Source organism: Carassius gibelio, chromosome A13 (genome assembly GCF_023724105.1).
Source record: "Carassius gibelio isolate Cgi1373 ecotype wild population from Czech Republic chromosome A13, carGib1.2-hapl.c, whole genome shotgun sequence".
In the NCBI taxonomy this organism is placed as follows: Eukaryota; Metazoa; Chordata; class Actinopteri; order Cypriniformes; family Cyprinidae; genus Carassius; species Carassius gibelio.
In genome coordinates, this window is record NC_068383.1 from 12,234,357 (window position 1) to 12,258,769 (window position 24,413).

The 24,413-nt window shown below is 38.6% G+C and overlaps 1 protein-coding gene across 6 annotated transcripts in view; it reads left to right on the plus strand.

Annotated features, from left to right (window-relative positions):
• LOC128026175 (regulating synaptic membrane exocytosis protein 1) overlaps positions 1-24,413 on the plus strand; it is a 72,718-nt gene that overhangs the window by 33,411 nt on the left and 14,894 nt on the right. Inside the window, exons 4-24 of one of the 6 annotated variants that reach the window (XM_052612986.1) lie at positions 1,282-1,583; positions 2,804-3,612; positions 6,134-6,174; positions 6,592-6,702; positions 6,928-7,027; positions 7,361-7,484; positions 10,734-10,780; positions 10,881-10,996; positions 11,634-11,764; positions 11,881-12,052; positions 12,166-12,319; positions 15,295-15,538; positions 15,616-15,711; positions 16,163-16,225; positions 17,981-18,091; positions 18,362-18,451; positions 19,277-19,354; positions 20,240-20,311; positions 20,464-20,529; positions 23,740-23,852; positions 23,963-24,072. In XM_052612986.1, the coding sequence (XP_052468946.1) occupies positions 1,282-1,583; positions 2,804-3,612; positions 6,134-6,174; positions 6,592-6,702; positions 6,928-7,027; positions 7,361-7,484; positions 10,734-10,780; positions 10,881-10,996; positions 11,634-11,764; positions 11,881-12,052; positions 12,166-12,319; positions 15,295-15,538; positions 15,616-15,711; positions 16,163-16,225; positions 17,981-18,091; positions 18,362-18,451; positions 19,277-19,354; positions 20,240-20,311; positions 20,464-20,529; positions 23,740-23,852; positions 23,963-24,072 (3,150 nt within the window). The remainder of the gene's footprint in view (positions 1-1,281; positions 1,584-2,803; positions 3,613-6,133; positions 6,175-6,591; positions 6,703-6,927; positions 7,028-7,360; positions 7,485-10,733; positions 10,781-10,880; positions 10,997-11,633; positions 11,765-11,880; positions 12,053-12,165; positions 12,320-15,294; positions 15,539-15,615; positions 15,712-16,162; positions 16,226-17,980; positions 18,092-18,361; positions 18,452-19,276; positions 19,355-20,239; positions 20,312-20,463; positions 20,530-23,739; positions 23,853-23,962; positions 24,073-24,413) is intronic. The other 5 variants (XM_052612987.1, XM_052612988.1, XM_052612989.1 and 2 more) reach the window with 5 other exon arrangements.

Here is a 24,413-nt window from a genome sequence, read left to right on the forward strand (position 1 = left end):
TGCGTGTGTGCGTAAGCTTACATGTGTGTATATGTTCGCATGTTAAAAGCATGCGTGTGTGTTTGCGCTGTGTACAATCGCTCGTTTGGCCTTGCATCCGCAGGATCAATGGTAGTTTTCACTGAGTAAAGTTATGCAGCAAGCTGGGGAATTTTTTAACATATCCCCAATGGTGCTGGGCGGTTTCCTGGATAAATATAGACGTGTTGATGCGTGTCTCTCCCTCTCGCTTGCTCACTCTCGCACTCAACCTCCCAAGCTTTTAATCAAAAGCAATCTGGAGGAGGGAAGTGGGAAAAAAGGAGAAAAATTTGGAATGCGCCAATATCTTTTGTGTTCCTCGCTCCTGATTCTCTTGCAGTCGGGCTTTCTGTGTTTGTGGAGGAGGGTGATGGATAGCACTGCTAATGTTTGCGTGTGGCACGTCCCAACCCTCCGTGCTATTCCCCACAGTTCCTGCGAATCTTCCCACAATGACCACGGTCAATGCCTTTGCTCTGTGGGCATGTGATCACATCCCACGGAGCTCGCAGTTTCAAGTCTCATCCTCTTGTTTCAACAACACCCACCTTCTGTCAGCTAACATTACTACCTTATATTCATTGTTTGTTTTTACATTTATCCCTGCTAGCACACCAGTTTTCTTTCTGTCTAATTTTTTCAGTTCACCCCTCCTCCTGCCTACATTATCCCTTATAGCGGGCTGCCGTTTTGTCTGTCAGACCTGAGTCATGTATCGCAGGTTTTCAATGCCTCTTCCAGATTAGCTCTTTTTTTGATGACTCAAATTTTATTTTTGGTCACCACATGAAGAACACTTTCATCTGTAGCCTCGTAGTCAAGGAAGACATGTTTTTTTTACGTGAATTTATGGTATCACTTGTGCAGTATTTTATATATACCTACAAACGTCTTGTCCTATCTATTAGTTTATTTATTTATTTTTTTATCATGGACACAACTTGTGATTGTCCATTGTCATTGATTTAGAATCATAAAATGCATGGAATGGCCATTGTTATTTCATCTGCCTTTTTTCTTCTTGTTAAATGTTACAAATTGGAAGTGTGTAATAGTTTTTTGTTTTCTTTTTTTTTCTGTGTCAGAAGACTTTCTTATATTCCGGTTTAGTAGAAATATAAACCATAAGTAAACCTAAGTATTGCATTTTTGGATTCATTATTTTTGTAATTATGTTTAAATTTACAGTAGTTACTCAGTTCACTTTTTACAAGATTAGTGAAAATTGTAGTTTGAAATATGGTATTTCTTCTACCCCAGGTAATGTGGGTATGTAACCAGTGCCGAAGGCAACAGGATATGCTCACTAAATCAGGAGAGTGGTTTCCCAGCCAAGGGCCCAAGCCTGGAGAGCTGGGGTCAGCAGTGAGTGAACCGACCATGTGTGGAGATCCCATCGGGGAGAAGAAGGTGCACTCTAGGTCTCAGAACCCTCTCAACTCCTCAGTTTCCACTGCCCATGACTCCCAGTCATCTGCCCCAACTGACCCCAGAAAAGGCCCCTCCACAGGGCCAGCCAACACGCTATCATCACGCTCACGCAGTGAGCCTCCACAAGGAAGGTATGCTTAAGCCTCTCTCTCTCAATACAAAATCTAGAATGTTCTAGTAAAGTAACCTTTTTCCATTTTCATTTTTATAGGTTATAACATACAAAAATTAGCTTAAAAGTCTCCATGAAGTCAGAACTGATAATTTGTATTTGTTTATGGAATATTGCAGTGTTTCTTATGAATTATTCATCTGTGCATGTAGTTGTTTTTTTTTTCATCCCTAAACAATGCATCAACATCTCTTCTCTGATGACGTGTTCAACAGTTCGAGGACAGTACAATAATCCCTGCAGCAACATGCCACTCAAATCAGATCACAGCATTCACCAGACAACAAAAACCCAACGGACAAATCAATTCCTGAAGGATCAAAATCAAGTCCCACCCTACATTTTTTATTGTTTGAGTAGCTGTTTCACTCTGATAAAATAGGGAGAATAATCGCAATTTTCATTTCATGCCAATAAATCTGATTTTCTTTTTTTTTTTTTTTTTTTTTTTTTTGCAGTTAAGATATATGGTTGTATTCACATTTAAGTAAATTGCCTAATAGCTTTGGAAGACACATTTTATTTGTCTATAGTACACTCTTTAAAGGTTTCAAACTGTGGTTTTCTCAGTGATTTCATAGAAGAAATTTTTTTTTTGGTTCTTTCAGTGACCAGTTCTTAAAGAACCATTATTTTCCTAAGTGTGAAGATTTAAATAATCTAAAGAATCTTTTTCCACTAAAAAGAACCTTTTATGGTTCCATGGATGTCAATGAAGAACCTTAGATTGTATTATAATATGTATTATACAATGTATGTCTAAACAGTAGGTTAGAAGAGATGTCGTGCTGGTTTGCTGGTCTTGGTTTGTCTTGGAATGTCTTTTGGTTGATTTTAGATACAGTTTGGGCACTCTTTAGCTGGCCAACTAAACCAGCTAAACACCAGTTTAGCCAGGCAGGGACCCCAGCTAGACGGACTGAAGACCAGTTTTTGCCAGGCTTGAGTACAAGATTGAACCAGCTCAGACCTGCAGACCAGCTTAGCCAAGTCTTTTCATGACAAACAAGGAGCATCAGGACATTGTGTAGCTCATTTGGTTTCTATTTGATGCATTGTGATGTCTCTTTAAAACTACATTTAGTCCTTTTGAGTTTGGACAGAGAATCTAGACAAATAATGTGTAAAACCATTCACAAGAATGTCTCTTTTGATGCTGTGTGATTATTTGACCTGTAGAAAGAAACCACCAGCAGCATCTGATCAGAATGGTAAGCTAGGGCCAAGAGGTGAGAGGCGGCGAGGCCTATCCAGAATCCACTCCGAAGAGCGAGATACCGGAGAAAATCGGAGAGAAAGTCGAAGACTGATGAAGACTCGTTCTCAGGAGCACGACAGTCCTGAGACCAGGAGGACTGAGGGGGAGCAGAAACCACCCAGGGAACAGTGCAGGACTGACCCAAATACTCCACATCTGGCCAAACTCCAGCCGGCGGAGCCTGATGGACGTATGCACCCTAAGGCGAGGGAAGCAGGGGAGATGCAGGACAACAGAGGTGCACGGAGATGGGCAGATGGGCGGCAGGCCTCGCTGGAGGGTCAGCAGCAGGCCTACGTCCCAGAAAGGACCGCGGGGGGTACAGGTTTGCAGGGTGTGCCTGTTGTGCAGGGTCCTCCTCCTAAAACAAACCACAACCCACAGCCGCCCGCTCCTGGGTTCAGGGTGGGCCTTGCCATGCCCGCATGCCCACCTGAGCTCAGGGAGCCTCAGGAATGGGACAGGAAGTTGCAGCCGAGCCACCTGGACCCCAGCTCGGCTGCGCTGCTGCGCAAATCGAAACGACAAAAAGCTGAGAGCATGCTGCGCAATGATTCGCTCAGCTCTGACCAATCGGAGTCCCTACGACCGCCCCCGCCCCGCCCCTACAAGAGCAAACGGGGCGGAAACAAGAGGCAGATGTCTGTCAGCAGCTCGGAGGAAGAGGCTGGTTCGACACCAGAATACACCAGTTGTGAAGATGTGGAGATTGAGAGTGTCAGCGAGAGAGGTGGGTCAGATAGATACCTGCGTTTGTATAATTGGTACATTTAATCATAGGCTTGCATTAACACAAACCTCCATGATTCAGAAAAGGAAACCATCATCAATATGAATGTAATATTTGGTTTGATTGATGAATTTAGTAATTTTTGAAACACGGAAAATCGATTAATGTTTACTGTTAAGAAGTTGCACAACTTCTTGTAAATGATGCAAGGCTTTTCATTAGCTTTGTGTGCAGATGGTTTTTCAACATTGTTTTCAACAATGATTGTCCATAAATGTACTGCAGGAGGTCGGCTGATAAGATATACTTTATAAAACATTCTTAAAAAAAAAAAAAATTGAAATTTTATATAACTGTTAAACATTTTTGGATCAGGTGCTCAATGTTGACAGTAGTTTTGCGGAAATAGGTTTGAAGAAAAACTTTTTTAAACTTTGAGGATTCTTTGGTAAATAGAATGTTCAAAAGAACATAATTTATTTGAAATATAAATCTTTTATAAATTATTTTAATGACACTTTGATCATTTTAATGCATCTTTGCTGAATAAATGTATTCATAAAAAAACATTTGAAACAGTATAATGGATAAAAAATAAATAAATAAGGTAGATAGACTGATTGATTATTTATTTATTTATTTTATTAAGTTGTGTGTGTGTGTGTGTGTGTGTGTGTGTGTGTGTGTGTGTGCGTGTGTGTGTGTGTGTGTGTTTGTGCAAAAGGCTGAATACTAATAAATTACATATCCAAGTCTTAAAAACAGTATTTTATAGTGTATCTACAGTGGATACTTATAAAGGAGATGGTATGCGCTGAATACTTTTTCACTGGCTTTGACTGGTTGATGTTTGGGTTCTAAAGAAGAGGAGGTTATACTGTGCCGCTAGCCTGGCAAACTGACTGAACACAGACTTAAAAGCTCAGTGTATTAAGCCAGGGTTGAAATGTAAACATTGTTGGGTGACTAGAAAAGACAGACTAAAGGGGAAGGAATGGGAGACTAAGAATAGGAGAACAGGAGACTGAGAAGAGGTTAAGCTGAACACTAGCTTGCTCTTATCTGTGCAACATTTCATTAGTTACAACAGAAACAACAGGTAAGAGAAAGACTCTTTCTTGAACTTTAAACTCAAAATTTTATTTTTCAGTTGTACAAAAAATGTTTAACTGTGTGCAGTTTTGTCTATCAGAGGTTGATATATTTTATTTATTTGTTGTAGTCTTGAAAAGTTTTTTATTATTATTTTTTTCTTTTTTTGTTTCTACTGTTGGCCATTGTTAGTGGCTATAAGTGTCTATTTTTTAGGAAGCACCTATCTGTCACTCTTTGGTAGAATAATTGTGTAACAATACATACTGAATGTTGCAATGTGAAACTACTGTATGTACTAATTAAATATTTATTTGCTAAGCACTATATTTTGGAGTTCATGTGAATGAGAAGTACAAAGCTTAGATAAAAGTCCACACAGGGGACCAATCCACCGTGCAACAAGCAATATATTAAATATTTATACCCTTAGACAGCTACTTAATATTACTTCATGGAGACCTCTTCTACTTAATATTACTTCATGGTATTTGATTATGATTTATGCATGCTGCTTTTTGTAAGTTGCTTATTGTTTTGTGCTGAAAATGTTCTTCTGGGGTGTTTTTTCTTTTTTTCTTATAACCGTTAAAACTTTCAGGAGTGGTAGTTGAATTTTGTTGCTTTCCAGAGTTTAACTTTTTTTATTTAGAGTAACTTTTTATAGGACAACCCTGCTTAGAACTGGGTTAGACAGTGAAGAAGCAGCCTTCCTTAAAAAAAAACCTAACCTATGAAGATTCCCTGACATACTTGTAAGTAAACCATCCAGGTTTCAAGGTTTCTCTCTCTCTCTCTCTCTCTCTCCCTCCCATGTATTTTTTAAACACTCGTCCATATAAAAGCAACTGGCCAACCAGGACATTACACTTTTATTTTTTTGTCTATAGCAACAGTTAATATTTACAATCTATTTTTTTGTTTTTCGGATGACAATTTGAGCACTCCGCAGTCCGCACCCTCTGTGCGTCATGCTCGATACCCCAGGTGCTCAAAAATAACCGAAAAACAGTCCAGAAACCCGTATGCACAAGGCACTCGTCCATATAACATGCCAACAGTAAATAGAAGGCCAACGTCACAGAAAGGGCTGAGACTGTCCCTTTGTGCCTGTGTGTGTGTCTGTGTGGGAGTGTATATTCAGCTTTGGTATCAGCATTGCTTTTCTTGTCTGGGAACTAAATGTAGCTCTAAAACCCAAATTAATAAACACAATCCCAGTTCTCCCTCTTGCTCTGCAGGTGGGTCAAAGCAGAACATATTTCAGCATGAGATCTTAGCTGCAGATGCCCTTTTGGGGCTCAGATATTCATTAAGCATAAACAGAACAGGTTTAGAGATGGACTTTGGCCAGTGAACGGTGGCAGCTCACATAGTCAACATATGTATAGTGTAACTCTAAGAACATTTGTGTGTGTGTGTGTTTTAGGGGACTGGGAGTGCTGTCCACTGGACCCCACTGCGTGGCATGTAAGTATTTTCCCACTTTGTGCTGTAATCATTTAAAATTCAACATGAGTTGATGTTTACCCACCATTTCACTTCCAGGATGTGATGTTTTTTGGAATTGGAATTAGGAAATCAATTGGAATGTATTTGTTACATATGTCACTGTAGCTCAAACATCAAAGCACTAACATTGCCAAGGCCATGGGTTTAGTTCCTATAGGAAACACATGAAGTTATGCATAGCATAATAGCATTTGTGCGGTCTTGAGTGTTAGAAGTAGAAAATTTACTTTTTGGAGAAGTATTACAATGACAGACATTTTCTTCAGAATATCATTTTCTTTTGCAATCATTTACCGTATGATCAGGAAGTTCTGATCATATGTAATAGGATGGTTCTTTCTCTTACGGGATTAATCTCTGCATTGTTCTCTTTAGCATCCGGTTACATGGCAGCCCTCCAAGGAAGGTGATCATTTAATTGGCCGAATCACTCTGAGCAAGCGAACAGCCATGTCAAAAGAGGCTGGGGCTCTGATAGGGCTAAAGGTAAAGGGAAAGCAACTGACATAAACATATTGTATAAACACAAATTCCTCTCCTGACTGTTATAAAGTCAAGAACTACACCATGTCATGGACCATGTACAAAACAGGGGTGGGGTGGGGGGGGCAATGTACTGGATATGTGGACATTTATACTGGATAGGTTTTGTGACATTTATGAATTCTCTTTAGACTTTACCCATCTTTAAATGATTTGTACGGGGTACAGGTGGTCGGGGGGAAGATTACAGAAACTGGGAGACTCGGGGCCTTCATCACCAAAGTCAAGAAAGGAAGTATAGCTGATGTGGTGGGTCATCTACGGGCCGGTGAGTCCAGAACCTCTCAGTTTGTAACTTAAAAAAACTAGGACTGTTAATTGACTAAACAGTGTTATCAAATAAATTACCTCATACACTGATTTAGCAAATTAATCTTAATATGGATGCATATATCAGTGGTTCACTAACAAACTTCTAAGGTGGTCTCAAGATGACTTCAAATGATTTAAAATGATATAAAACAAGCATTAATAATAAATCAAGATTTAAAAATCTCAGATATTTAGGAAATGTTTAATGAGTGTGTTTAATCAGTAAAATATCTGTTTTAAGAAATGAATGGTGGAATTTAGTGGGACAACACATTTTGGATGTTTGTAGGTGATGAGGTGCTTCAGTGGAATGGGAAATCGTTACCAGGATTAACCGAGAAAGAAGTTTACAATATCATCTTGAATTCCCAAACAGAACCACAAGTTGAATTAGTAGTATCAAGGCCGATAGGGTAAGTCGTCCATCACACAACTTGCTGGGTATCTGACTAACCGCAAAGCACCCAAACAATTTTTGAAGGGGTCATTAAATGCATTTTTATTATTATTATTTTATAAGTTTCTTGCCTTGCACTTAAAATCATAATATGGTTTTCATAACATCAAAAACCATTCTAATTTATATACAATTTGTTACTTCTCTTTTAATATTCTGTATTTTTTTTTTTTTTTTTGCATTTTGCATCAAAAAGGTCTTTCTTTACCTAACAGCAGTGCCATGATGTGACATCCCGATATTCCCGATTTACCCGATTTCAAACCCTATTGTTTTAGATGGGCAAAAAAATAAAAATTCATATTTTAAAATGGGGAAATCATTTGGAAATTGCATTTTTTTTTTTTTTACTGTAAAGTAATCTCTTCTATGTCCAAAGATTATAGTAATAGTAATAATTATAGTCTTTGCTCTTTCCTCCCACCTCTTTAAAAAGTTGCATTCATTGATTTCTCTCCAAACACTTTTTGTGTTTGCGTGTGTGTGTGTGTGTGTGTGTATGTAATGTGTGTGTATATATATATATATATATATATATATATATATATATATATATGGAATATGTATTAGAGGAAAACATTTATTTCATAATGATATTTCCCCCCATTTTAAATTCTTATTATTCACTGAAAGTTTAGATTTTTGTGATTTTTAAAAAATAAAAGATCAAAAGGATTAACAATGCAGATTAATTTTCACAGCCTTCTTTGATCCTTTGATCATATTTACCAAGGGTGTCAATATTTTTGGGCATGACTGTATATATATAACAAGGTAGCCCAATAACCCAAACGACGTAACAGGCAACGCCCCTGACACCCCCGAAATAGAAAAAAACACCAACTTATATGTTTATGTTAGGCTACTCAGTCAGGCGCTCGCTCACTCAGTACGCGCTGAGTGAGCGAGCAGTTAATGCACGGTACGCGGTGGCCAATGCGATTAACAGACCAGAAATAGAAGATCCTCCAATAACCAACAGGTCTGGTGTTTGGGTGCACTTTGGATTCCCTGTAAGCTATAATGGTGATGGCAAGAGAGTGGTGGATAAAAAACAACAGTATGTCGCATCTACATGGCAAAAGGTAGGCTACACCAGCGAGAAAAAAAAAAAAAAAACACCAGCGGGAATACTTGAAACATGTCAACTCATTTACGCCGACATCACCTTAGTGTGTCAGTATCTGGGAAAAGACGAAAAAAAGGAGAAACATGCAACAAACTATCCCCGCACTATTTAGGCAGACATTTCCAACGGATTCAAACAGGGCAAAAGACATCACCGCGGCGATTGGTAGGCTTCATTTACGCTATAGCCGCGGATATGAGACCTTACTATTTACCATTCATTCTATCATCACCATTATAGCTTACAGGGAATCCAAAGTGCACCCAAACACCAGACCTGTTGGTTATTGGAGGATCTTCTTTTTCTGGTCTGTTAAACGCATTAGCCATTTTGCAACGAGCCTTCAGCGCGTACTGAGTGAGCGAGCGCCTATAGTGGAAAACGCGGGTTTTAAGAACATGCTTAATGTAATTGAGCCCCGTTACAATATTCCTTCACGAGCCCATTTCAGCCAGACCGTAATTCCTGCTTTGTTCCAAAAAACATAAGCCCTATAGAGAACCAATTGAGTAAAAACACACTCAATATAAAGAGTTATAGAGTTCCATATAAAAAGTTACATCTTTGTATTTGTTCATAACTACTACAACAATATAACATTTTAATTTTTTTTAATAAGGAGCTGTTTTTGTTTTATACAGTATGCTGCTAAGAAAACACCATAGAAGATGGGTAAAGAATAGCTCCATCATTCTTCAATGTAAAAAAAAAAACATACTTTGTTAGCTTTAATAAATAAATTTTTTTTTTTAAATCAAGGAAATTTGTCTGCCAATTTTTTTCATTTTGCTGTATCTAAAACGTACCGAACCGTACCGGACCGAACCTTGACACCAGTGTATCGTATTGAACCGAACCGTGAATTTTGTGAACCGTTACACCCCTAATATATATGGAGCTTTTTTGAAAACAAACAACTCATCAAAATATATTTTGAGCAATTTATATAGGATTTTATCATTTAGCACATAACAAACTTCAAATGCATGTTTGTGCTGTATATTTCTTCAAAATAAATGACACTATATGTGACCCTGGACCACAAAACCAGTCTTAAGTCGCTGGGGTATATTTGTAGCAAAATGCAAAAATCAAACATACATTGTATGGGTCAAAATTATAGATTTTTCTTTTATGCCAAAATTCATTAGGACATTAAGTAAAGATTATGTTCCATGAAGATATTTAGTAAATTTCATACAGTAAATATATCAAAACTTAATTTTTTTATTAGAAATATTCATTGCTTAGAACCTCATTTGGACAACTTAAAAGGAGGTTTTTTTTTTTTTTTTTTTTTTTTGCACCATCAGATTCCAGATTTTCAAATAGTTGTATCTCAGCCAAATATCGTCCTGTCCTAACAAATCATACATCAATGGAAATCTATTTATTCAGCTTTCAAATCAAAATAATTGACCTTTATGAATAGTTTTGTGGTCCAGGGTCACATATATGATATTTTATTATATAATACAAAATATTCAGAAATTAAATGTGGCTTAAATGCCTAAATACACTGCCATTCAAAAGTTTAGAGTCAGTTAATTATATATATTTTTTTTCAAGAAATTATTTATTCACCAAGAATACATTAAATTGATCAAAGGTGGATATAACAATATTGTATAATATTACAAATTCTATTAAATATATTATTACTATTTCAAATAAATGCTGTTCTTTTGAACTTTATATTCTTGAATCCTGAAAAAAGTGCATAATGTTTCTCGCTGAAAATATTAAGCAGCAGATCTGTTTTCAACACGCATAACAATACGAAATGTTTCTCGAGCACTAAATCAGCATATTACAATGATTTCAGCAAAACATTGTGACACTGATAACTGGAGTAATGGCGGCTGAAAATTTAATTTTTCCATTAAAGGAATAGATTATAGATAGTTATTTTCATATGTGTAATAATTATATTATTACTTTTTACTGTATTTTATGTAAATAAATGCAGCCTTTATGAGCATAAGAGACTTCTTTTATAAACATCTTACGACCCAAACTTTTGAGTAGCAGTGTACTTGACAACTAATGAATGGATTTGTGATCTTTTTGTTTCAGTGATACACCACGAATACCAGAAACATCACACCCTCCGTTAGAATCTAGTATGTCCTGAATCAAATGTCAACTCTTATTTACTCTTTTTTTAATATGCAAGCATTACTCAGATGTTTTCAACACCTGTTTGTTCATGTCCCTCTGCAGCAGGTTCAAGTTCCTTCGAATCACAGAAGATGGAAAGACCCTCTATATCTGTCTTGTCCCCTTCCAGCCCAAGTGGTCTTAGAGATGCCCCTCAGCTACTGCCTGGACAGCTGTCGGTCAGTACATATCGATGTACAGTACAGACCATAAGTTTGGACACACCTTCTCATTCAAAGAGTTTTCTTTATTTTCATGACTATGAAAATTGTAGATTCACACTGAAGGCATCAAAACTATGATTTAACACATGTGGAATTATATATGGAATTATATACATAACAAAAAAGTGTGAAACAACTGAAAATATGTCATAATCTAGGTTCTTCAAAGTAGCCACCTTTTGCTTTGATTACTGCTTTGCACACTCTTGGCATTCTCTTGATGAGCTTCAAGAGGTAGTCACCTGAAATGGTCTTCCAACAGTCTTGAAGGAGTTCCCCGAGAGATGCTTAGCACTTGTTGGTCCTTTTGCCTTCTGTCTGCGGTCCAGCTCACCCCTAAACCATCTCGATTGGGTTCAGGTCCGGTGACTGTGGAGGCCAGGTCATCTGGCGCAGCACCCCATCACTCTCCTTCTTGGTCAAATAGCCCTTGATGCCTTCAGTGTGACTCTACAATTTTCATAGTCATGAAAATAAAGAAAACTCTTTGAATGAGAAGGTGTGTCCAAACTTTTGGTCTGTACTGTATGTAGTATACATTTACATTGCTGAGTGTTTGTTTATTAGCGGTTTATGTTTTTATGTCTTGCAGGTGAAAATGTGGTACGATAAGGTCGGCCATCAGCTGATAGTGAACGTATTGCAGGCTTCAGACCTGCCACCCAGATCGGATGGACGACCCAGAAACCCCTATGTCAAAATGTACTTCCTGCCTGATAGAAGGTATGTTAGTTTTCCAATCAATGTATGATTTTTTTTTTTTTGATCATTGCTTATATGTGCATCAAGTTTTAATGTTCTCATTGTAATGTTTTATGTGTATATTTGTTTTGCTTTAGTGATAAGAGCAAGAGAAGGACGAAGACAGTGAAGAAAAGTCTAGAGCCCAAGTGGAACCAGACTTTTGTGTACTCTTATGTCCATCGCCGGGATTTCAGAGAACACATGCTGGAGATTACTGTGTGGGACCAACCCAGAATGCAAGATGAGGAGAGTGACTTTCTGGGAGAAGTATGAAGCATATGTAAACTTTGTCCATTTATTCACAACATGACTTGCTCTGTGAAAACATTCGGACACGGTCACACCTGATTGTCTGTGGTTTCTCCCGTCTTTAAACCTAGATCCTAATCGAGCTGGAGACTGCCCTATTGGATGATAAGCCTCACTGGTACAGGCTGCAGGCACATGACGTCTCTTCCATCCCACTGCCGCACCCGTCGCCATACCTGCCCCGCAGACACGGACACACTGAAACACCCACCAAAAGGCTGCAGCGTAAGTGGAAGGCCTCACTGGTGGGGATGTGATCTGAAAATTGGTTGAACACACAGAATCACTTTGCGTTTAAGTGCTTATTCTCTCATAGGGAGGAATTTAGTCTGATAACTGGATATGTGTCCAATTATAACACTTTTCTACGTTGGCTGAGAGAGCTTAGGGCGCTGCAAAACAAAAACAAAAACCTGCAAATAGAAAAAAACGCCAGCAAGTTAAGAAAACATCTTCATCAGTTTGACAACAGATGCGCTGCAAACATGATCAAATACAAAAATGCAACTTACAACAAAATCAAATACAGAAACGTGCAGCAAATATACACTGACCACACCGGAAATGTATAAGGGAACCACAACAAGTGACAAACCTGGCTGGGACACGCTTCAGTGTCTACTCTGAAAGGTGAGATTTTTATTTGTTTGAACATCCTGATCATATGATTGCCTAGCATTTTTATGTATTATTAGCCTTAATAAGATGAAGGAATATATAATTAGCCTACTGTAACTGTGAAATGTTATGTAAGCTGGCTAAATTATAAAAAAAAAAAAATACAAATTTTGCTGGTATTTTTTCTATTTGCATGTTTTTTTTATTTTTTTGATTTGCAGCACGCTGAGCTCTCTCGACCACCATAATCTTCCACATTGCTTGATCATAATTGGATAAATTACTGCCACCGTGATCAACAGGAAATGTACACATATTTTTGTACCATCAATTGTTCAACGGCGGAAAAAGTTAATTAGACTAATTTGCATAGAAAGTAGGTGGACTAATTTAAATATGCACAGTGCAGTACTGTATCAGCTATGTACAGTATTATTAAAAAAATAATCTTTTATGCTCACGAAGGCTGCATTTTTCTTATCGAAAATAAAGTAAAAACAGTAATATTGTGCAATATTATTACAATCTAAAATTGCTATTTTCAATTTGAATGCATTTTAAAATGTAGTTTATTTAAGTGTTGGCAAAGCTGAATTTTCACTGGAAAGCTCAGTACTGCAGGGTCATATGATCCATCAGAAATCATTCTAATATACAGATTTGGTACTTTGGAGTTTTGCATTAAAATGCTGCTCAGTTGTGTAGCACAATCGATTAGTGAATTCACCCCCTCAGCGTTTCACAAGATTTGCCATAAGCTGAAAAGGATGTGGGAAGTTCGATTAAAATAGTTTGAAGATTGCCTTCACTTCCTAAAATGTTAAATCAAGCCAGAGAATTTATCATAATTTCACAATTACTAAACTACATATAAGTAGGTGAAAGACAATCTTCAAACATTAGTTAAACATCAACATATCTTTTAATTCAAGGTCATGAAATTCATCCAGTCTCATTAATATTTTTGGCATTGTCTCAAGTTTTTCATGTCTGTTTTGTCTGTACGTTCATAAGGAGGTATATTTTTGAACCGTGCTGCCTGTGAGTTAGTGTGTACAAGTGTGGCCCGTGGGTACAGTGTGTCCACAAGACATATTTTAGTATGCTAGGTTATTTCTGTATACCTTTTGTTTACCTAACTATGGATTATTCCAGCAGTGCTTTATGTGCATTTGTTTACGTCTGTACCACTGAGTCTGTCTGTCTGTACATCTATCTGTGTGTATATCTGTCTGTGCAGGCTCGCAGCGTATTACAGAATCTGATTATGATGATGGTATTGGCAAAGTCGCCACAGGTGGGTGGGAGGGGCCAAGGCAATGCCAACCATGGCACTTTTCTGTACTTTGTGCATTAGAGTACCCCAAAAGAGAGAAGCAACCAATAGCAGGCCTTCCCTTCCTTTGGAAGTCACCACTGTTGTGCTGGAGACAATTCACTGATAATTATCATTACACATCTGGCATGTTTCATTCATCCCATACGAATAAACTAACTATCCTGGTACTATTAAGTGCATAAAATGAATATGAAGTGGTGATTCTTCTGTATGGGGAGACATTAACTATCTAAAATGTGTTCTGTCTCCAGTTCTTTTCTCTGTAGTATAGTTAGTGTAGACTTGCCGCATAATGCACTCTATACAATTTGCATGATCACAGTGGGAAAATGAGGAAAACGATTTAGTAAACAGCAGGAACTGCCTCCTCTTGGTGGTACTACACATTTTAATTTGCCTCTGCATGGTAGAAGTTAGATAATGACATGTCTTTGTGGTACAATGCCTTTGTGACATACCTTGACTTCATTCTCCAAACCACATATGCAGTACTGTAATAAGCACCCAAGGGGGTAAAATTTTTTTTCCAAGTTACATTTACAGTACTCTTCTATACTATTTATACTTATTACATTATATGTTTATATATATATAAATAGTATGATTTTAGCAGTGAAGTTATATTCTGTGGTTTTATTGGAAAAAAAAAAAACTGGTGTGAATTTCTGTTGAAAAAAGATTGTCAATGTCAAAAGTTGTCAATGCTTTTTTAATGGGGTAGTAACATTTTTTAAGTATTTAATAACTTTTTTGTCACTAAGCCAATATTGGTCTGTTATGTTTCACTTTGTTATAAAAATACCTAAATACTTTTTGTTAAGTAACCAAAAATAGAAAAATAAATAAATATATTTAGAATTTTAGATTTGACTGATTTGACTGGTAGTGTGTGTGTGTGTGTGTATATGTATGTATATATATATATATATATATATATATATATATATATATATATATATATCTGTAGGACTCAAATTGAGATTTCAACTGTCAAAAGCACACATCGTTCAGAAATAGATACAAGGAGAATGAACAAGGTATTTTAATTGTGTGGCATGTTTTGTTAGATAAGGTCTAACACATTATGTCTGTTCTTTTTTGGGGGGGATAGTTTCTAACATGGAGAATGTGATTTGCCAAGACCAATGACCGCAAAAGCAAAATCTGAATTTTCTAGACAGGCATTAAAATATTTTTCTTAATTGTTATTTATTTATTTATTTTTGTCTTTGTGCCATCCCAGCAACAGAAAACCGATCAAGAGAAAGAGAAAGAGAACGGGACAGAGACAGAGACAGAGACAGTGACAGAGACAGAGACAGAGACAGAGACAGAGACAGAGACAGAGGCCGAGACCGAGACCGGGCGACAACATTAGAGGTTCCAGATCAGCAAAGGCAAACTCAGTATCGCTCACGGTCCGTGTCCCCACACAGAGATGAACAGGGCAGGGGGCGGTCCCGCCCAGCCAATGTCCCTGCACAGAGGTATGTCCCTAGCTATTTTTAGGTTTATAATTTATCAAATAATTGTAACCTCCAGTAAACCCGGTTTTCTCTCTAAGGAGTCTGGATGAGGTCCAGCACAGCCGGCGATCCCGTTCCCCAACGCGCTACCACGACCGTGCCCGTGTGCAAGAGAGAGAATATGGAGATGACAGGTAAAGAGAAATTTGTGAGCCCAAGCAAGTGTGAACAAGTGTGCCTTAGTGTGTGTTAAAAGAATAACCACTTCCATGTGCCTTCGTTTTCTTCCATAAAAGTAATGTTTCTGGAATGCCGTTCAAATTAGTTTTTGGGAAGATGAATAACGTTTTCGAGACTTGCTAACCTTCAAAGGCCTTACACCATTTTCAGAAGGTGGGTTAGAGCCAAACCAGCAGTGATTCATGGAAGGGTTGTCTTTGAAAAGACAAGGGTTTGTATGGACAGAGATGATCGTACAGGAAGACACGTCTTTTTTAACCTTTGTGTTCTGGCTTTAAAGGTTGTTACCCTTCCTCTTCTAACTCACTTACTGGTGCGCTTCTTTCTTTCTTTTTTATGTTTGCTTGTTTATTGTTCTGTTTTGTTAATTTTCCTATGTGTCCTCCATCTCCATGGTAATTGCAGTGAGGTCATCTTGATATACAGATCAATGCGGGGTGGAAGCGCAGAGTGTCTGCACACCCAAAGGTAAAGACAAGGCCAGAATTGAACCACCAGTCTGTGACTTATACCATTGTTATATTCAAATTACTGTATAAATCACTGTAATAATAATCTTGGTGTCATAAACACTGGTAATATCAATATCGACTCCTTGTATCTGTATCTAGCCTGAAGTTTATTCCATTGAATTAAAACAGTGGTGAGGGTTGATGCCAGTTTCTCTCCCCAAACACTTCTTGTCAAACTCTTCGCCTCTCCACTCTAATATTTCATAGCAGCTCGTTGACAAGAAACATTACAAGCGGAACTTTCCACGTGCTTTTGGCGTTCAGCCTAAAAGACAAATAGGTCATCATGACAACCGTTTGCTTTCTCGAAATAACAATCTCATTCTGCTCAAATGTCATTTTGACATCTTTATTTTTATTCCGTTCGTTACTGACCTTGATTAAATTATGAGCATATTTGACAGAAAAATAGACGATCTAGAATGAGGGAGTTGCCTCTGGACTGATCTTTGCATGTTTGCATGAGTGACCTTTGACATTCCTTTGGTGTTTGAGTGGACTAACAGCTGTGAGTTTGATACATCTTTTGTTTCCACTTTGAATGCTTGCATGTTAGTGTAATGTTGGCTGGAGTTCATCTAAGCACAGTAGCACTTTGCCTTCCAAGATGCCTTTAATAGTCAGTGGAATTCATCAGGATATTTACAGGTAAGGTTGTAAAAGACGAACACTTAAGCCATGGCATCCTTTCTGACTAATGAGGATTTTATAGCATCTGAGACTCTCAAACTCACTCAGATCTCCGAGAACTTTTATTTTGGATCAGCTTATGGAATATACAGTATGCTGGTAAATATATATATATTTATCATTGGTGAAGTCTGACACAGTATTTACTCATTCATATTTCAAAGACAGTAGAAGTACTTATGATATTGGATGTAATGTGCTTCAGTCTTATTTAAGTGGTTAAAGTAATTGTAATATAAATTGAAACCATACCATAATAGCATAATTTTAATTGAATTGCAATTAACATGCAATTAAGTGTATGAAAACACATTCAGTTCACACTTAAGTTTGTTCTTTTTAAAGAATATTATTTCTGGCAATAGTGCTCTTTTTATAAAGTGCTCTTTTTATAAATATGTGTTAAAAAAAGGTAATAAAAGTGTTCTTTTTCACAAGGCTCCATAAAAATAGCATATTTGCACTGTCAACATCATCATATACAAACAGTATAGTATAGTATAGTATAGTATAGTATAGTATAGAATAGTATATAGTATTGTAGTCATTAAGCTGGAAATGTAAAAAAAAAAAGACAATCCTATGGGAATCTGCCACTGTTGGGTGTTAAGATGGGTAGGTAAATGTGAGTGTTTTCTGTCTGACTGTGATGTTCTGGTTTCTGTGGATGTTTATAGTAGCACCTGTAATTTAAAATATATAATTTATTTGAAGAGTTAGACACTAAATCACTGGTAGCTATAAACATCTTTTGGCATGTCCTAAGCAGGCACAATGGGACGTGTTTCCAGCAACAACCTATTTGTCTGTCCAAACCAAGTAGGTCCATGATTTCTGGAGAAAAAATTCTTTTAGCATTCCCTTTCCCATGGCTGGACCAGTGTTAAACATCCAACAAGTCTCCACAGAAAACATTGTTGTGTGATTACATTTTACAATGTGTTTTTTTTTTTTTGTCTTTCAGTATGTGTTCTCTTTCTGTAACTTGTGTTTGCTTTTGTTTACACTTGTTCGTGTTCAGCTCAACACGTCCTGCATGCCTTAAGTCAAAGTCACGGCTATCTGTAGTCACTGGCACTCAACCTACAGTCACACGCCAAGCTCTTAGGTTCACAGACAAGATCACCATTAGGTAAGGGGTCAAACATGTAAACCCTGAAATCCATATATATATATATATATATATATATATATATATATATACACACACACAAACATCCAGCATCTCCTCATTCGGAACATTAGCAGAAAATTCAACCATTATCTCGCTCACCATTTTACCAGTTCTAACAGGTTTGTTTTTTATTTTATTTTGGACCTAACTTTTTTTTTGTTCTTTGTCATCTTCCTTTCCTCTTTTTTTCTTCTTCTTTCTCCGCTGGATGGCATGTTGTGACCCTAGTGATCTACAGTCCTCTCTTGACAGGGTTAGAAGCGCTAGTACCAACTGTCTGAGACCAGGTTCTAGTTCCAATTCACCTGAACGAGACAGGTACACTATTTTGAATTGGATTATTTCAGTTTTGTTGAATTTGCCATTAATATAATTTACATACATTAATGGACACTTTTAGAATGTTCCTTTGGGATGCCCTTTGAACACAACAATCACTGGGACTTATTTACTATTGTGCATACACATACACAACACACAAACACAATATGTTTTGCTTAAAAGCAGTGTGCAAACACAGAAATCTTAATTCTAGGATACAATTTTGATTAAGCTAAAACACATGTAAATCCTTGTTGCATTTATGCAAAACATAACATTTGCTGAATGTATTGTTTATATAAATAAACATACATTTAAAAAGTTTGGGGTAGCTAGGATTTATGTTTCTGAAAGAAGTCTCTTAAGCTCACAAATGCTGCATCCCCCCCCCCCCCCCCCCCAGGATTCTTTGATTATTTAACTTTTCTGAGCACATACTGTAGAATTAAAACTGTAGAATTATTAGTGAATAAAACCCAGTGTGTTTCTATGTTAATGCTAATGTCAAAGTAATAGCGCTTTGAGTGCCTAGAAAAGGGCTATTTAAATGTAAAGAATTATTATTATTATTATTATAACACCATTGGATCACCCACTTTGCACTGCTCTGCAGTGACTCTTATGGCCTGATAGCTTTGTTTTGTGTTTTTGGGAACATTAATCCAACCACTGTAGGTGGAGAATTGTCAAAAATTAGTCCACTGAACCTATGCATCTTCTTGTATGTTTTGAGATGATCATTGCCACGGTATATTGACCTCCCATGTTTCTACTTTGAACTCTTTGGGTGTTTGTGGATCACACACGCACACACTCACGCAGGAGCACCCAGTCTCTACCCCGTACCAGACCCATGAGCCCCAGGATCCTAATTCAGCATGCCTCCCCAGAAGACGACAGGTATCCCTCCTGTCCTCCAGTCCTTTTGCTAAACCCCTCTGTTCTTCTAACCTGTCCGTCCCCCCTCTGCCATGGGTAGTAGATGCAGCTAACCCTCCCAGCCTTCTGTAGCTTCTGACCCATAGCTTGTTGTGACCCGACCCCATGATTTTAGTGCTCAAAAATGTGATCGCTAGTGTGTTTTGTAGATTTTTAGCAGCTCAGTAGCTTTAAAAATGTGGTGACTTGTGGCTTTTTTCATGTGAAAGTGTGTGTTTTGTGTTACTCTGGATTTCATGAGGTTGTATTTTAGTCCTTTTTATCGAAACTCTTTCTGCAGATTATAATTTATTCCGTTGTTTTTATCTTCTACAGTTTTATACTGATTCCAGCAGTTATTTAGATACAGTCTCACTGTGACCCAAAAAGTATTAACTCTTAAAAATGTATGAATATAGAATATAGGCAAAACTTATCACAAATAAGTAAAATAATTTTTCTGCCGATATATTTAATGCTGTGATATTCAAACATGTTAAGTGACCAAATACATAATGGGGACACTGCTTGTGACTTCACTTATTTTCTCTGTTTTTAACTGAAATTGTAATCATTTGAGAGGTTTTGTTTTCAGGGAATAAACGTCACGTATGTCACATGTGACCCCGGACACATATGAGTCAAGTGTCTGTGTTTCATATCATGCACAGATTGTCTCGTATATTTCTTAATTACTGTACATGTTATTGTGTGTTTTCTTTTTGTACCTAGCCACTTAACCAAAGTGGCATGATTCAGCCGTAATGAAATTATGCTTCATTAACATCAGTCCACACTGTGTCATTGTGTTTCTGTGTCTGTGTGTCCATGCCACTCACATGTGTTTGATGTGATCTTATGAATCAGCTGGGTTTTGGAGGCTATGTTCCCTGCTCAGGAGACAGTACACCACCTCAGTGCAAAGCCAGATGCACAGAGGTACAGACGCATTGGACCAGTAACATGTCCATCTCCATCGTGGCATTTTATTAGACAGATGTTTCATTCAATGTCCATCCATTCCTGAGTGAATCCATTCCTTATTCTTTTATTTTCTGTCTCGCCTCGTTTCCATCATTTCCATCTTGCAGGCAGTTGAAAACTCTGGACAAGCCTAGCTGTCAGAAACTTGGCAAGAAAATATCTGACAGTGAGCGGTAAGACTTATCAAACCATGTCATGTCCCTGTGCCATTGCCTGTTGATTCTACTTTAAGTCTTGTGTGTCCATAAAATACCTGTTTTAGACACAAATCACTTATTTCACACTGTATAAAGCTTATTTCACCCTGTATAAAAGTTGTACCTTTTTCTTTATGATTAATATTTTTTTGTTCAATTGTTCTTGACTATTTCCATATTTTAAATATAATATTTAAGGGCCCAAAATAAAAAAAAAAACTGCCAAAGAATTTATTTCCTTTCATCAGTAAATGAATCGGTTTAATAAAAGAGTTTCTTACCAGTTCCTCTTCAGGAACTCGAGCTGCGTCAAATGCGCTTTGGGGAACGCACTTAGCATGAGCGACTCTGAATATCTTGTGTAATCAGTCCAATGGAAGAGTGTGACGTCACAGGCGGGGTGACGTAAGCAACCAGGAAGCTATAAAAGCACGTTCCGCGCAGCTGGCTTCAGCTTCACGTCTTTCAGCAAGCACTCTGTGTGTGAATGTTACTTGTTTGTCTTGTGAGTCTTATTTACTGTTGTCTGTCCAGTTAGAGCTCCTAGACATGCCGAAGAGCGAGGCGAAATCTAAGCATTGTGATGGTGATTCCAAATCGCGCCATATGTTGTGTGTTCATCCCTGCCCGCGATATATAACGGGTGGGGATACACACAGCCTTTGCGTGGTTTGCCTGGGAGTGAAGCACACTGAGTCGGCTCTCGAGGGGGCCGACTGTCCGCACTGTGAGCGAATGTCGGTGCGGCTGCTTCGTTCCCGGAGGGCCCTCTTCGAGGAGGGGGCCTTCGCCAGCGTTCCCCGCGGTGCTGGTCCCGCTTCTTCCGAGGCAGAACGGCGGCTGCACTCGTGGGGTTCACAAGTGGATTTGGTGGAGGGAATGAAGACTGGCCAGTCCCTATCTACTTCCACTTCCGCCAGATCCGGCGCCCAATCTCTGGAGTCGGAAGCACGCTCTGCGGTTCCTTCCACCCAGGGAGAGGGATCGGCGCTCCGCCTCTCCTCCTCCGAGGAGGTCGATCGACACGGATTCGCCACCCCATTCGCCGCAATATGAGGAGCTCTTGGAGGTGGTTACTCGCGTGGTGGCCAAATTAAGCATTGAATGGCCCGCCAAAAAATGACCGAACCGCAGTGAAGCAAGCTTGATGAACGCTTCCTGCGCGCGAGTCAGCCACCTCCCAGCCGGGGCCTGCCATTCTTTCCCGACCTGCATGATGAGATCCCTTCGGCCTTGTACTCTCACCCCGCACGTTCACAAAATGTGTAGGCTCTGGTTCCCCTGCGCATATGGCCCCCACTTATCTTGAGTTTGCACCTGGCATGACCAAAGCGTTCATATACCCTCGAGCGGGATATGTTCCCAAGGTTCCCTCTGTTACACCACGATCTGTAGTGCTGCAGGCCTTCTGTCCTCCTCCCTTCCAGGAGCCCGACCAAGCAAAGTTAAATTGTATGTGTCCAGTTCGAGCGCTGGACGCATACATCCACAGAGCTGCCCTGTGGAGAAAAACTGATCAATTGCTTGTATGCTACGGTCCCCCAAAGAGGGGTTCTCCTGCTTCTAAGCAGACTATTAGTCGTTGGATAGTCGAGGCTATCAACGCCACCTATGAGGGGGCCAAGGCTCACTCTACTCGGGGTATGGCGGCCTCCAAGGCCTTCCCAGCAGGTGTATCCAAGCTGGACATCTGCAACGCTGCGGGGTGGTCCACGACCTATACGTTTGTTAAATTCTATGGTCTAGACATGCCAGTCACTCCAGGCGCTTCTGTCCTCTTGTCCTAAGCTGTGCTCTTCGGATACACACTAGGCAGGGGTTTGGTAGTCTGGCAGCGTTGGTACTCGTTCCCCAAAGCGCATTTGACGCAGCTCGAGTTCTTGAAGAGGAACATCTCTAGGTTACGTATGTAACCCTGGTTCCTCGAGGGAACGAGACGCTGCGTCTCGGAGCCATACCCCCAGCACCCCTGCTGGCGCTTGCTGGTACTCTTCCATTGGACTGATTACACACGATATTCAGAGTCGCTCATGCTAAGTGCGTTCCCCAAAGCGCATGTGACGCAGCGTCTCGTTCCCTCGAGGAACTAGAGTTACATACGTAACCTAGAGACGTTTCTTATGATTTGTGAAAAATAAGCAACATGTTTAAATTAAAATGTGAAAAACAGTGATATTAAAATCGTAATATAATATATATTTTTTTTAAATAATATGTTTTTTTTTCTTTAGTGATGGAGACAAATTCATTATAAATGACAAAAAGAACAAAGAAGTGTGTGTGTGTGCCAGAATATTTTCTCAATCTCCACTCATTAGAAGTTATGGCAAACATTAAATTTGGACCTTGTTATATACTGTATATTTTATTATATCACACTGTATACTACATTGTGTATATATTTTTGTTTGGGTTATTGCACTTTTACAGGGAAATGCAGCACTGGCTTCATCCACAACGTATTTATTTCTTCACACATTCGCACCTTATTTCTCCATTAGTTTTTGCAAATACTTTGTTGCTTTTTCGCCATTTTTATCATCTATGATTTGACACATTAATTTAATTTTTCCTATATTCTGTCTTGTATGTTGCCATTTGCACTGACCTTCAGCATTCAGCAAATCTCCATTCTAAAGGCCTCACGCAGGAAGAGGGTATCGCTGCCTCCATTGGGTAAGGTGACCCGTGAGGGAATCAACCCCAGGCTCACCCCACATGGAAAGGAGCTGACCCTGATCTGGACTGAGACCCTGATCCTTGCTGTGAATAACCTATCCTACACAAAAAGCCTTGTCATTGCTATAATTTCTGCTGATTTTGCTCTTTTCTCTCAATTTTTTGTGTGGTTGCTTTCTGTGTTTGCCGCTCTTTCACAGTCTACCACTGTTTTCTTCCATCGGATTCACACCTTCCACTCCTGTACTTGTTTTGCTTTCCTAATGGCTCTTTGCAATAAAACATGATCTGATGTGAGTAATAATATGTCCCGATCATGCAGACATGGATCCGATCAAGATTTGGCGGCCCTTTAGTGAAAATGTGTACTACTACTGTTCAAACAGTAGTTTGCATTTTGGTCCACACTGGTTTATGATATTGAACATCTTTGTACAAAATAAGCTTAAGTTTCCTTCGCTCTTTTTGTTTCTTTCTCTCTCTCTCTCGTTTTGTCTCCTCCATCAGGGTGCAGCCACACACCAGCCCTGCATTTTCCTCATCAACAGCCAACTCTTCTTCGACACGCAAGGTCAGACAGCTTCCCCAAGTCCCCGCCAAAAGCAGCAATGTAGAGCAAGGTACTGTCATTGTCCGTTGACTTGTACTGGTTACTTTTCCAAATTTTATTTGAGTAAGTATGCAGAATATGAAATAATGAGCATCATGTTGTGTATCGTGTATGTATTAGCTCTTGCTTCAGAGGAGCGAACGCGGCAAATGAAAGTACGTACCTTCCGAACACCAGCCCCCTCTAGTACCAGCCAGGATCTGGAGAGGACGCCCAAGAATAAACGAGAGGTGAGTGCAAATTCATATACTCTACTTTTTAAAAGATTGGGGTTGGTAAGATTATTATTATTATTTTTTTTTTTTGGAGAGAGGCGTCATAAGCTCGACAAGGGTGTATTTATTTGATTAGTTTGATTGACATTATTATGTTAATTTGATTAACATTATTATGTTATTGTCAAATAATCGTTTTCTAATTGTGATATATGTTAAACTGTAATGTATTCCTCTGTTGGCAAAGCTGAATTTTCAGCAGCCATTACTCCAGTCTTCAGTGTCATATGATCCTTCAGAAATCATTAAAAATAAAAAAGTAACCTACAAAATCACACTGAACCCAAACCCAAACT